Consider the following 14,537-nt stretch of genomic DNA (forward strand, 5'->3'; position numbering starts at 1 on the left):
AAGCCTAAAGTTTTCTGAATGTAAAGCAAGTGATCTACCACTGAGCTATGACCATCCTATCCAGCCCAAAACTTCAGTTTAGGAGTACAGCATCCCTTCCAGTATCTGTTGCTGGTGTCTCTCTTGTTTCCTTTGGAACAGGAAACAATCATCTCATTTCCTTTGCTATGTTGTATTACTGCTTTTCACACAAAAGTGGCAATTCTAAATATTGTAATACTGAATCAGAGGTCCATCTAGCCCGATTATCCACTCAGGTAGTGGTCTCCAAGAACTTCAGGCATTTGCTTTCACAGTGCGGATGCCAGGGCTGAACCCCAGATCTGACAAGTGCATAGGAACTGCTCCACAAGCAAGTCATAGTCCTTCCTCAGATCATGATCTACTTGGAAACGCTGCTGATTGAACCTGGGATTTTATATATGCCAACAGCAAGTACTCTTCCTCTTCGCAAAGAAGCATGGGCTAAGGATCAACCTGAGAACCTAATGGTCTTGCCCTCCCTCAGTTAAGTCTGAGCAGACAGGACAAAAACATTCTTGGTGCACACTCTCCAACCCGAAACGCCTTTCCTTTGGAAATCTGACAAGCTGAAGAGTGGTGGGAGGTAGAGCAGCTGCACAACAGGTTTTCAACTTGGGCTAGGGATAAACAGGGACTTGGAGTGACCAAGAGGTTCTTTCAAAGCTTTATTCCAAATGCTCCCCACCTCCAGAGGCAGACTAGGTGGTAAGGTGAAGCAGCCTTTTCACAGTCGTAACACCTTGTCTTTAGAACACCTTCCCTGCACGAATTGGCCAAACAGATAGCTTTGAAGTAAGTCAGACTCTTATTTGTGCTGGATTTTAGAGCTTTTGCTGATGTCGTTCACTCTAAACACTTTGTGGGCCTTATCGTAGCATTCTTATTCCATGGCTGCCACTATACATATTCAAGCATTTCAGTTTATGGATCACAATCAGCCTAGCTATGCACTGAGAATTTCAACATATGAAAGGAAGGGCTTTGTTTGCATAAGAATGCATGAAGCAGACACGCCATCTTTGAACCATAGGGCAGCCACTTCCCACAGTAACCAAAGCTGTTGTTTACCCCTGCTCAAAAACCACAGAATAGAATCAAGCTATCCGCTTCAGGGGAGACAGTGAGGGGTAGGGAGCTTTGTTCAGTGTACTATTATTATAATAGTCTTGTAAATGTCCACAGAAGTTACTAGACCACAAAATACTGAACAGCACACATGCCCACCCGCACCTGTTTTCACTTGTGGCATGGCAACTTCAAGAACAGCGCGGCTGTGCCTTCCCATTTTACAAAAGTTATATCTAGTTGTTGGAGAAGATTCCTACTTGCTGGACTTGAAAAAACCAACCAGGGCCAGTGGCTATTTACAAGCTTGGAGTATGGCAATGCTCTGACACACTACAAACCAGTGGGTCTCATTAAGAACACAAGAACTTGGCTGGATTTGGTGAGGGGAGCATCCAACCCAGCACCCCGCCTCCTACCGTGGCAAGGCCACACACAGCCACCCCGCTGCTCTTCACTTCCCTCAACTGGCATTCAGAGGCAAACTACCTCTGAAATGGGGCTTGCTCTACTGAGCCACTAGGACACCTGCAGTCCATGACTTCCTCCAGCCAACTTTTAAGGCCACCTATCTTACTGGTGAAATGCAAGTGTGGCAAATCAGGAGGTTGCCAACTGCAACTTGTGATCATGTTGCAGCCTCCACATGACTTGCCTCTGGTGGTTCCAGTGAAACCTTTGCTGTTTACCTGAATCCCACTGTTTTCATGCAAATGCCCCCCCAAGCCAAAAAACAGTCTCAGAACTTAAAACCAACTTTGTGACTTTTTTTTATTGATGGGCGACAACTTTATACTTCTAGATATCACTAGACTGTGTACACTGAGGAACTCAACATTATAGGAGAGCAGACAGCAAAATTAAACAAAGCAGACCGAAAGAAATATCAACCTTCATTATTTTGCCCATTTTTTGTTTTAAAATCCCATGTACACAGAAGCATAAATGCAGTTTTGAAATCTCTTAATAGCAATAAAGTTACAATCACCCATCTATATAGACTAACATCTTAACTCCAAGTATTTTGATCTGCAATGTGTACTTAAGCAGTTTCTCATCGCACAATTATTAAAATGTGTATATTTTTCCTATCAGGAACCAGCAACTTTGTATACTTTATACTTTTTTTTGTAGGGTATTTTCTTTTTAAAGGACTTTTTTTTCCTTGATAAGACACTGGCTCATATTTTACCATTTATCAAAAAAAACTAGTGGGGGGGGGAGGATGTAGAGGAATTTTTTTTAAGTTTTTTTTATTTAAGTAAAGATAAAACATTTTCACAGAAATCTACAAGTTCTGTTGCTGGTGTAGGGCAGCTTCTACTATGCAGTTAGAAAGTGGAAATCACTTGCAAATCCCCTGTTTTAATCTCTTAGGATTCAGCAATAACACAAAAAATACTCTGTGTGAGATTCGTGAGACAGTCTTTCAAACCCAAAAGACTTAATTGGATAAAGTCAATAAGCCAACACCAACCGGGCCCCCAAAAAGGTAGCATTCCCTTTCACTCTATCCCATAGCTGTGGGGGGGGGGGGAGCGGTAGAAGAGGAAAAGAATTCACTCAAAAGAGCATTGAGAAGAAAGGGGGGGAAAGGAGAGTTAGAGAGTTGGCGTTCTAGAAAGCAGGTAATCTTGCAAACACAGCAGAAGAACGGGAGGTTTCAAAGCAGGTCGACTCGGCGGTAGTACAGGAGGTAGGCTGTGCGCTCAGCAGACGGCTTCACCACCTGGTACTGTGCAATCACTTTGACGGCCTGGTCATCTATGCGCAGCCAGCCGTTGAGACCAATCTGGAAGACATCTGTAGTGTAATGGCCACCAGTTGCGCTGTTTCCATGATGGTAGACAACTGCAGAGGCAGAAAAACAAACCATTGATGTGCCACAGGGAAACAGAATCAGACCAAGTTGGAGTGCTGGATTGCCCAATAGAACATAAACTTATGGGACAATCTCAACTTGTCCAAAAGCAGGGGTCCACAAATATTGACCTGGCTTACTAGCCAGACAGTATTCGTCCTTGCTGGCAAACTCACCCTATCATGGGTCTTCCTGATGAAATCTGAAGGGTTTCAGGGAGAGAAAGGAAAATGTTCTCATTTGCTCTGATGCAGGGAGAATATTAAGAAGCAATGGGAAAGACTCTGGATTTTTTTTTTCCTTTCTCCAAACTGCAGCACAAATGAGTTGCTAGGTATCCTCTTCAAGGGGGGATAGGTTCCTGGTGCTTTGTGGACACTCCTCAACATGTGAATTTGCCCCCATTTAAGACACATTAAAAATGCAGATCTCAAAGTTTTCTGTGTCAGAGCCAAAGCTCATTCCCAAAATATTCCCAATGATCAAGGCATGTTTACACTTCAACATTCAAACTAGCCAATGCTTCCTTCAAGTCGACCCTAACTGAGCTTCACTGAGGGGCCCAAGTGTGCAGCTGGGTGTGTGGTGGTGGCTGCAGCCATATAGCACTAAACAGAAAGAGGAGGGTTCATGGTCAGATTGAACTTTAAGATATCTTTGTACAACTGCTTTCCCGCCTGTCCCTCCACCATCCCAGATACTTCCCCACTTTGCCATCCCTCACACTATTCAGAATCATACCAGTCCTGGAAAAGGTTCTAAATTCCACAGGTCCTGACATAGGAATTGGAATTTGGAACCTATGTCCAAATTTGGACATAGGTTCCAAATTAACTGCATCTTGCAGCCAGCAACAGGCACCTCAGAGTAATTTGGGATTAATTTTGAGCAACGTTCTTGATTGACCATTGCACAATACGTTCTGGTTACAGAAGACAAACTGTCTCGTTGACCTTAAGTTCCTGGATCCATAACTGCACATATTACAGTTTACAGACGAGGAGACCATTTATAGTATTAGCAGCACATGCTAGATTTGAGGGGGAACGTCAATATCTGAAAGACATTGAGAAGTCTTGCAGCAAAATTCAAAACTTTGAGACAAATACATACATACCTGCAAAGAGCCGATAGGTTCTTTGGCCTTTAAATATTTTACTTTTGACACCTGGTGACAGCAACTCTGAAAAACACATGGCATTTCATCTTTTGTATTATTAAATGTACTTGTGCATGAAAGCTACTGCAAGAGTAACCCAACAAAAGCACTACTGAAAGTTCAGCCTGCCCATAGTGGCTTGTCTAATGTAACAGCTCAGATGTGTGACCATTATCCCTGGAGTAACAAGAACAGTTGCTGGGGATAACAGTTGCTGCTTCTTGTTCTCTTCCATGGTGAGGCTTTCCCAAGGTGAGGTCTGAAAGATATGGCTGTTACACAACAAGGAGCAGCAATGGGTGATGGGTTTTATAATAAATTGTTTAGGATGAAGCTGAAATATTACGTCAGATATTGCCAGACTTTTATGGGGCATCCAGATGAACAAGAATATAGCTACTAATTAATGAAGGATGTAACAGTGTAAGTATTACATTGATTGTGGGTTGATTCAGATAATTGTGACCCAAGTGGCACCCTCAATACACAAGGAGAAAGAAGCACATGACCCCTCCACAGGCAGGAAACATGTTTGAATCATGCAACTGAACCACTAGAATTAGTACTGCGATGAATTTAATTATATGGGAGCAGAATAGATGAAGAGAACTAAAAGTGGAAGGTGGGTAGGGATGGGAAAGCTGTATAACAGTTGAGGAAGGAGAAAATAAGGGGTGACTTGAGAATATGGCTTACTGGAATGAAGGGAAAGAAGTGCTCTGATATCAAAAGTGTGTGTTCCTTTTTAGTGTGCGTGGTTAATGAAGGACAAGAAAACTGGAAAGACGTTCTACAACCCACACTTTCCACAACAATAAGACTATTCAAAAGATTCACCTTTACTTATTTCCAAGTCGACAGGATATTCAATGTTTTTAATGAGTTTCTGGCACCCCCCAGTTTTCTCATAGACAAACCGCTTGAGGTGCAGGACAAGGACTGGAGGGAGCTCTTCGAGGGTCACTCTCCGGCTGATCTCCACCTAGTGGAGAGACAACAGAGCATTAACCAAACCCCTGACTCTGCCAGATATCAATTAAAGAGTACTCAGGACCAGAAGTGGAGATCACCCTTGAAATCGTTGTCCATCTCTAGACAGTGGAGAGCTAACAAATGCAGACTTCCTCCATGAAGGAGAGAAAATAATGCTAATTTTCATGAAAATGTACCATACTGAAACTATGAGACAAACCACCACATTCAGTTTCGAATTCTAAACTCACTTACTAGTAATGAACCCCACTGAACAGAGAAAGACTTCAGAGTAAAAAAGATGTAGGATTCCATAGTTTGTGCCATGTACAAAAAAGTGAATACAATTTTTGTCTAGGTTCCAAGGTTTTCAAATAGGTTCGATGCAAAACTGACTTTTAGTTCAGCTCTTAGGCTTCAGTCTGCATTACACTGAAGATACTAAATATTTTAGCTAAGATTTGCATATTTAATTAGTTCATATTAATGACTGCTATGAAGTGTAACAGAATGGAGGACTGTGTCCATTAAAAAGTTACAGAACACAAAAATGCAATCTGAGATGTGTGCACTCTCAGACTAGACACTCAAATATAAACCAGACCAGACTAACACCTCAAGTGAACACCCATTCCTTCTAGAAGTCATAACTGAACCTTTGGGTTGTTAAGTAAGGAGGAGACTAAAACCATCTATGCACCAGAAACCCAAAAGAGAGAGTGGCTGGCCAAACAAAACCCATGTGGTGAATCCTGAGGAGTGTCAACAGCCAGCTTTCCTCCCATACAAGGAGGCCTCTCAGACGACCAAAGTCATCTTCTCCCACCATCACTCCCACACAAAATGTCAAGACATAAAATCCAGTCAGGCCTGCACTGCCTACACATCATTTCTCAATGCAGTACACTTCTCAGCCTTTTCTGCAGGAAGACTGTTCCACCCCCGTAACCCCGAATGCCCAAGCAGCACACCCAAGGCCAACTTTTCTCTACATTGTGGTGCATCACACTGTTTATGAAGATTTCCTGTACTTCCTGCATTAAGGCCTACTAGAAAACCCAAGAACCATCAGTGCTCAACAATGGAAAATATTATAAGACATAAAGTGATTTTACAACCAATCAAAATGCAATGCTTCGGTTGCAATATATCATATCTAATCTAAAAGAAGACAACCCTGAATGCAAAATAACCCTCCAAAAGCAACCAGAAAGGTTGCACACACAAAAAAGCTTATTTTTGACATACTTTTAAACCGTTACTACTGGGCACAATGTAAATATTTATAAATGAAACTGCGTCAATTCTTAACACACTAGGTTTATGTGAGGGAGAGATGAAATAGCACTACAGGTTCTGAGGAGGTTGATTGGGTTCAAGTATCTCCATTTGGATACTGGGGTCAGAGAAGGATACGCTCCAAGGGGCACTGACTTTAAAGTTCCAGTATCAAGAATATGAGACAAAGGGTGCAATCCTAACCCCTTACGCCAGTGCTTTCCAGCACTGGCATAGCGGTGCCAATGGGGACGTGTGCTGTATCCTGCAGTTGGGTGGCACTCATGGAGGCCTCCTCAAAGTAAGGGAATGTTTGTTCCCTTACATCAGAGCTGCACTGCCCTTATGTCAGTGCTGGAAAGCACTGACATAAGGCAGGGCTTTTCAAACTGGGGCGCCGCGACGTCCCAGCCTGTGAGCCCTGGCCTCTGCTCCCTTAAGGGGCGGGGGCAGCCTGGAGGCAGGGAGGAGACAGCAGCACGATCCCCAGGATCACACTGCCCAGGGGGGCTACAGGGGCTTGGATGCACTTACCAAGCATCCTGCAGCCTCCCCAAGCTGCGGGGAGCCCGGCGCGACCTGCAGCAAGGACTCCCTGCAGCAGTGAAAGTAAATGCAAAGCGATCGCTCCGCTTTAGCGGAGGCGGGGCGCGATCGCTCTGCATTTACTTTCACTGCTGCAGGGAGCCTGGCTGCAGGAGGCTTGGTGAGTGTACCCAAGCCCCTGCAGCCCCCCTGGGCGGCGCGATCCTGGGGATCACACCGCTGCCTTCCCCCTGCCCCCGCTGCCTTCCCCCTGCCCCCGCTGCCTCCCCCCCACCCACACCAGTACTTAGTGGCTCTCAAACTCTCCCAGAGCATTTGCGGACCACTGACATAAGGGGTTAGGATTGGACCCAAAGACAATGAAATCCCAGTTGCAAGTTCCAACAGGGAACTCCTTAAGCTCCTAAGAAGGTCCACTGGGGAAGAAAAGAGACACTGGACTCTTCCTAGTTCATGGTGGCCAGTAAAATGAAAAAGAAGGGAGCACCCACAGTTGCCCAAGGGGACTCAAAGGGTTATGGATGAAGTGGAGATTAAGCTGAAGAGAACCCGATGAGCAGAGAATGAAATGTCTCCTTCCCCAAGTCAGCTCCATCTGCCTGAGCTTCTCTTTTACTTCCCTCCTCTAAGGGAATCATGGGAATGATCCTGAAAAGATGTGACGGGGTGCCACTGAGTTGTTGGGAGTTTTGTTCCTAGCAGTGGCAGATTCAGGTGCTGCCAATTGGTTGTCCATGGAAGTGCCTTCTTAAAATACCAGACTTCAGAGTCAGTTAACAAATGTTGCGTTTGTGTTAGAAACGCATCATGGGGGCCACAGCATAATGCTTGCACTGCATAAAGGAGGGCTCCAATTCCAGCACCTCCAATAAGGACTGCAAAATACCTTGTTGAATACTACCAGCCAGTGTAGACAACACTGAACCGGAAAGATTAATTCAGCATAAGTTTTGTGTGACTATATAATCTGCAGCCACATAGAAACCCTTGTAACATGTGACTGCAAAAAAGTAGCCAGTTAGAAAGGAACCTACCTCTTGTTTGGTTTTTGTGGTGTAACCCTGGACAGACTCTCTTGCTACCAAGCTCTCCAGTGCATCCTGGACTGTGCGTATCTTATCAGACTGGATATCCAACTGCAGAGTGAAAAATGGCTGCAGAGTTGCAGACTCCTTTGAACTCTGTTGGTAAACCACAGATCTGAGGAAATGAACAAGAGTGAAAAGTTGCATTTATGAAAGAACTATTTGAAGCTTAGCCCTGGAGAAAAGACTCCCAGTGAGCCTGCAGTGAAACACACCTATTGCTAGATAACATGGAGCAGACCTCTACCCATAACAAAATTGCAAACTCTGCAGCAAATGGCAACCTGATACATTTCAAATGCACAGCAAGTTGTGACAGCCATTTAAGTAATGAACATGTTCTGTACGTGGAAGCGGATTTCAGGTTTTAGACGAAAAGTGAAATACGGATTATGTGCCTTGCTGCAAGAGATGGGGTAGAAAGACATCACTTTTGCCAGAAAGCCACTGACAATTCACCTCGCTAGCACACAGTACCAGAAAAGGTGCTCTAGAACCACTGTGCATAGTCTGATAGCTCAATAGGCAGATACAAATGATACACACTTAAAAACAACTGTCCTGTTGCTTGGGCTCATTCATGAAATGTGAAATATTGAATAAAGCCCCATTCCCTTGCTCCAGGCATGGCCTCCAAGTTCAGTTTCTCTTTACTATTGACACAAACACAGCTCTCCCTCTTTCACACAGGAGCACCTTTATTTGAAGGCAAGAATAAGCTCTTTCTTGGGCTGTGTGAAGCCCTCATAATGGTTAGGCTGATGTTTTCAGGAGACAACTTGCCCCACCCATTACATCAGCACCACGTTCATGACACGTTCCCATCATGAGTCAACGGGCTGCTTACTCACATGAAAAGCACTTCTTACTGGACGTAAAACCTGTTATTGTCTACTCTTCATGTCAGACTGCAGCTAGTATTCTGAATGATTCTGCAGGGGTTTTTCCTTAGTATCACATACCCAGGCAGAAATAAGACTGCAGTACTTATAAGAAGGACCCGAGTAGGTGGCAGCCTGCTTGTCTGGAATCCAGCCACCAGGATCGGACAATTTTAAAGAGTGGAAGAATTAAAGTTTGGTCAGGACCCACAAGTGGGTTGTGGTTTGTCCCCAGGTAGGCCGCAACAGTGGCATATCACAACACTTTTTAAAAAAGCAGTAAAATGACAGGGTGGGGAAGAAAGAAATGAAGCACATGGGTACATCAAAGCTACAAATGTGTACCACTACCATAGTTGTTGAAATGTCACGATCTTCCATGAGAAATTTAACTTAGCTGAAGATTCTGCCACAGTCTCTCATACAGGGGGTTAGGGATTACGAGTGGCAAGATGGCACTACCAGCCCATTAGAGCAAAGAGCTCCATCTAGTCCAGGGTTCTGTCTCCTACAAGAGTCAAACCAGGTGCTTCCAAGAAATTTACAAGCAGAGGCAGGCAACAGCAGCTGTGCCCTGTTGTAGCTCCACAGCAACTGGTGTGCAGTGACATGTTGTCCCTGAACAGAGGTCCACTTAGTCCCCTTAATTAAGACGACTGGTAGACATGCCTCCATTTCTAAGTCCCCTTTAAAGCCACATAAAGCAGCAGCCAGGACTACATCTTATAGCAGTGAATTGCATAAATGAGTGAGTTGTGTGAAGGCTGCTTTCCTTCGCCTGTGCTGAATTTACTGCCAATCAATATCACTGGGGTGACAGAGACCCTCTATCCACTTTCTTCACACCATTCATAAATTTCTTGTGTGCCTCCCCTCCATATTCACCTTTTTTTCTAAACTAAAAAAAAAAATTAAGAGCCCAAAATGACATTCCCTTTTAAGAGCTGTAAGCAAGAAAGATGCACAGGAGCTACGCACAAGAATCATACAAATATGTTTGGTCATGAAAAATTCAGATACCTTCATACTTGCATTTTAATGCACTATTTTCAATCTCATGAAAATAAGCTTGCCAGTGTTTGATAACTCAAATAAGCTAAAATTTTGGGGGGAGAAAGGTGCTAATCCACCACATTCTCACAGAAGAAATATAAAATGGAAAATTGCAGCTATTTTTGGGTGCCTGCAATTGGTAGACTACTACTAAACCATTCCTTTCTCCACCCTCTGCTTCACAAGAGGAAGCTTTCCAATATCCCAACATGGGATCCCGTTTCTGCGGTGACCTACTTTGTAGAGTGAAAAAGGACAGGCGTGGCAGAAAGCAGACAACACATGTGGGATTGGATCTTTGTGGTTCTCCTGCTCGGGAAGAAAGTTCTTTAAAAAAATTCCTCAGTTTCATCTTGCTTCCTTTGGATGTCAAAAGATGGACACCACATTCACCAATAAATTATTAACATATTAAATATACAAAGCAGAGGCTTTCAAAGCATGTCTTGCTGAGTCTTAAGTCCCAACAGCTCTTAAATAATTCTGATGCACTTGTCAACAAGTCACTTTTCAAGCTGACAAAAGCTCATGTTGCACTTACAGGACCTTGCCTTATACCAAGGTTCTGGATGTACTTTTGCGTGCAATAATTATATTTGCAAACATTAAGTTCCTATAAAATGGATCTATAATTTGTCATAGCATTTTTTTCAGAAAGAGGAGTATCTATGAAAATCATCATATTCCCACATAGACGAGACCCTGATTGGAAGGAACTCTGGTTCTGGTGAGCCCAGTCACAGCTTAAGCAGTTAAAGTCAAGGGATGTTATTTCAACACCACACTCTTACCCACCACATATGCTAGAGCAGAAAGGAAGGGAAGATACATTAAGGGAGAGGGTCTAGAGCGGTTCACGGATGTATGTTAAAACAACTGTTAACTGAGGATCTGAGTACAAGCAATATTTTATTGTGATGGTACTTAAAGACAATTTTCTCATGGTTGAGTAACCAAATGATTAATTTACAATGCTCAGGAAAACATGCTGGGTACAATCCTTCCCCATTGCACCTGCACACAAAGGCATCTCTATGACAAGACCTTCAAGGCTCTAAATGTCTGGAGACCAGGTCACCTGAAGAACAGCATCTGTACTTCAGTTCTAGAATTCATTAATTAACAGATTTTAAGTCCCGAGTATTTTCCTAGTTTTTCCAGTTCATGAAATTAATGTACTCAGGTTGCAATCCTATGCTCTCCTACCTGGGAATATATTCCATTGAACAAAGGGATCTGAGTAAGCTATGGCAAAACGGAAGGGGAAGTCCAGCTAGGGGTTGGGAAAGACAAGCAGGTATCTCTCATATGAACACACTCCTATGTTTCATTAAAATGAAAACCATACCTTATGTGGCCACCAAATATATCAGTAATTGGTGTCTGAACAAAATCCGCTTGCCGAGTGACAGAGGATTTGTTGCGTGGTCCAACTTGTTCCCATTCATCCTCACTGCCTTCGCCTTGCTCCTCTTGTTCCTCCTCTTCATTTACAGGCTGAGTCTCTGGGCCATTGGAAATGGCAGCTTCTTAAGAAAGATAAAAATGCATTTTTTCATCTGCAGACATGACTCTTTCAAAAGAGGTGGACAATGATTTGGAAGTTGATAGCAACCTCATGTGCTATTAAGCAACAAGGATGACTATCGTGTACGAAACCTACTATAAAAGGATTTTACTCATTAGGTGACTATTCTAAAGTTACTTCAATGGTTCTGCTTCCCACTTGTCCACAAGACTGCCCATGGTGCTGGCGCAACACTTAACCATAGTTTAGATCAAGGCACAGTAAAACCAAGGTTTAGCTTTCTAAATATGTAGTGCAGAGATTTTCAATCACTGTTCCGTGGCATAGTGGTGTGACGCGGATGGCCTACAGGTGTGCCACAGGACATTGGGAAGGGTCATTTATTAGTAGAGCAATTGGGGAATTTGAGCACCCTACCGGCATCATGGTGTGCCTTCTTGGTGGTAAAAAATTGATAGTGTGCCTCGACAATTTTAGCACCTTGTCAGTGTGCTGTGAGATGGAAAAATGTTGAAAATCACTGATGTAGTGGGTGTGGACATCAGTGAAAACAGCTTTGTCAACATGTAACTGGAAATATGGGGAAACTACCATAACTATGTTTTGCTTGATCATGGTTAATGTAAACCATGTCTTGTAGAAACATTTCAAACCACTGTACCACCATTTTGCTTGAGATGAAATTATTAACAACATGGTTTAAGTATCCATACATAACTATTAAGTAGTGTCTCCTTAAGGCCTAATACAAGCACATCTATGCATCTAAATTTTCACTTTAAAAAATAACTTACTTTCACTGTGTGGAGATAGCAATTTCTTCAAAATCAGCATTTCCTCATGTAGGCCATTTAGAATAAATCCCAGATACTCTTCAGCATCTTCTTGCCTGCCCTGAATGAACAGTTAGGTGTTTCAGAATACTTATCATTGCTCATTCTCCAACACTGGAAGGTTTTCAGATTAATGCAGTCTGAGCGATTCAAAATCACCTTTGTACAATACACCTGAACTGAAATTCAAGTTTTCCAATCAAACTTATTTTCATTTGGCACAGGACCAGATGCACAAGAAAGTTCACAATGATCACATGGCAAGACAGTGGCATAGAACACACCTATACAGGCTGACAGGGTCTTTCCAGCTTCTCAGAACCTCTTGGCAGACTGAGAAGCTGGAAAAAAAAAAAAAAGAAGAAGCACCAGGAAACATGATGCTGATGGCTCACAGACTGGTTGCCAGCCCATGGACCACACTTTAAGAAACACTATCACAAGTGCTAATGAGTATGGCCCCAGCAAGTTTTCTTTCAGCAGCTCCTGGTCCAAAGTGTCAAGGTTTCAAGTCCAAATTTCCAGGAGTTCTTTGTGCCAAGACAGCATTTAAAAAGCAGTCTGGATGTTGATAAAGAGCACTGCTGACAAGAGAACCACTCTCATTTCTACAGACACATAGAAATGTGTCACACAAAGCACTGGTTTTACCAATCCCAACGTCAGGTCAAATTTAATGAAGCAACTGACATTTTGTGCTCCATTCTTGGACACCCTTTCCAGTTGTAATTCCAGATTCACTTAAAGTTCACTTCCACATAGTTAGATTTCAGTAGTTACTGTATGCAAGACTCCTCTCTTTCCCCCAAGGCTTACAGAAAATAACAAAATCCTGGTGCCATACCCTCAATGTTTTTGTTGCACCAAAGAATCAAGAATCCTGCCATTAACATGCACACTATTTTCTGTTTGACTCAGATTCCCTCAAACAATGACTGCTTCCTTAACAGTGGTTCCCCCTCATCTCTGGCACAATTTGGGGTGATCTATCAGTTAAAAAAAACCTGTCATGAAGAATGAAAAGCAACAGTAGCAGTTGCAGCAGTCAAGTGGCACTGCTAACTCTGCTTTTAAAGCGGTACTTACATACAGATATAGGGTAAGGAAAGCACATTGTAAGATCTAGACCTCACCTTTTCTGACAGGCTTGACTTGATAACTGTCAGCAATCTATAGATGTACGTAGGTTCAAAGGCAGCTCCAGGCCTGATGTCTCTTGCAATTTTATCACCCAAAGCTGCAAAGCAAAAGAAGGGGAGGGGGCAATACAATGTTTCCAAGGTAAGCAAAAGGTTAGCTTCTGGAGCATATTAATGGACAAGCACAATGCCAGATTTCCAAAACACACTGAAGAGGTTGCTATTGTAGGTCTGTAGTAAAAGGCAGCTTTTCTGAGGCCTTGATTGCCCCATGGCAGACCATCATGCCACACAAAGTGAAAAGCAGGCGGAAAAACTACACAGAAGTAATTTGTAGATTACAACCTCCTAGAATGGTTTGCACACAAAGAATATTTTCAGTATTATCTTGCCATCAATTCACTGACGGGGAATAAAGACAAAAAGCCTACAGGTGGGTCATACAGAAGTCAGAGAGTTCTGCAAAACAAACCGGAGGCAACAGATCAATGCAAAACTAGGATGACAGTGACTGGCTTTTCAAACAAACAAGACAGACAGTTGATTTGTGGTGGAATAGCAAATTTAAGAGCAGTGGCTAAGTACAAGGCCACCGTCCCCCACTGACACCCTACTGAAAACTGGCACAAGGAGTTTCTAGCCAGCTTAGAAAGTACTACAACAGAGTGAAATGAACAGAAGAGCAGTGCCATTATTATGCTCTCCTCCTCAGATCAAGATCTAATTTTAGGTAGACATGCCAAAGATGCTGTTTAACACAGAAACATTCATAATATATTATGCAACACGAGCCTCTTGATGCAATTTCATCTGTATTGGAAAAGCAGAGAACCTTGGCTGAATTGTACAAAGACTGCATTGTGCTCCTCCATGTTCCGATACATAACTAACAGCACTTGATATTTTTCACCCACCTTGCTTTGCCTTTGGAGGCACCGGCATGTTTGTAAACTCGTTCATTAAGCGGACACTGAAGAAGTGGAACAAAAGAAATCTGTGTCAATCACATCAAAAGCAGCAAATGTTACTAGGTAAAACTAGCTATGCCAGCACCTGGCCAAGAACCAAGTAACATCTGGAATTGGCACAGTTCAATTAGGGATGTAGCTGTTA

The 14,537-nt window shown here is 43.0% G+C and overlaps 1 protein-coding gene across 2 annotated transcripts in view; it reads right to left on the bottom strand.

Annotated features, from left to right (window-relative positions):
- Positions 1-1,835: 1,835 nt before the first annotated feature.
- Positions 1,836-14,537, bottom strand: part of USP10 (ubiquitin specific peptidase 10) — a 39,115-nt gene continuing 26,413 nt past the window's right edge. Inside the window, exons 7-14 of one of the 2 annotated variants that reach the window (XM_066637010.1) lie at positions 14,339-14,394; positions 13,419-13,522; positions 12,247-12,346; positions 11,273-11,450; positions 7,940-8,105; positions 4,947-5,091; positions 4,068-4,133; positions 1,836-2,940 (exon numbers count right to left, since the gene is read on the bottom strand). In XM_066637010.1, coding sequence (XP_066493107.1) covers positions 2,753-2,940; positions 4,068-4,133; positions 4,947-5,091; positions 7,940-8,105; positions 11,273-11,450; positions 12,247-12,346; positions 13,419-13,522; positions 14,339-14,394 — 1,003 coding nt within the window. In that variant the 3' untranslated portion in view covers positions 1,836-2,752. Of the gene's footprint in view, positions 2,941-4,067; positions 4,134-4,946; positions 5,092-7,939; positions 8,106-11,272; positions 11,454-12,246; positions 12,347-13,418; positions 13,523-14,338; positions 14,395-14,537 lie in introns of both variants that reach the window. The other variant, XM_066637009.1, reaches the window with a different exon arrangement.

Source organism: Tiliqua scincoides, chromosome 9, assembly GCF_035046505.1.
Source record: "Tiliqua scincoides isolate rTilSci1 chromosome 9, rTilSci1.hap2, whole genome shotgun sequence".
Taxonomy (NCBI): Eukaryota; Metazoa; Chordata; class Lepidosauria; order Squamata; family Scincidae; genus Tiliqua; species Tiliqua scincoides.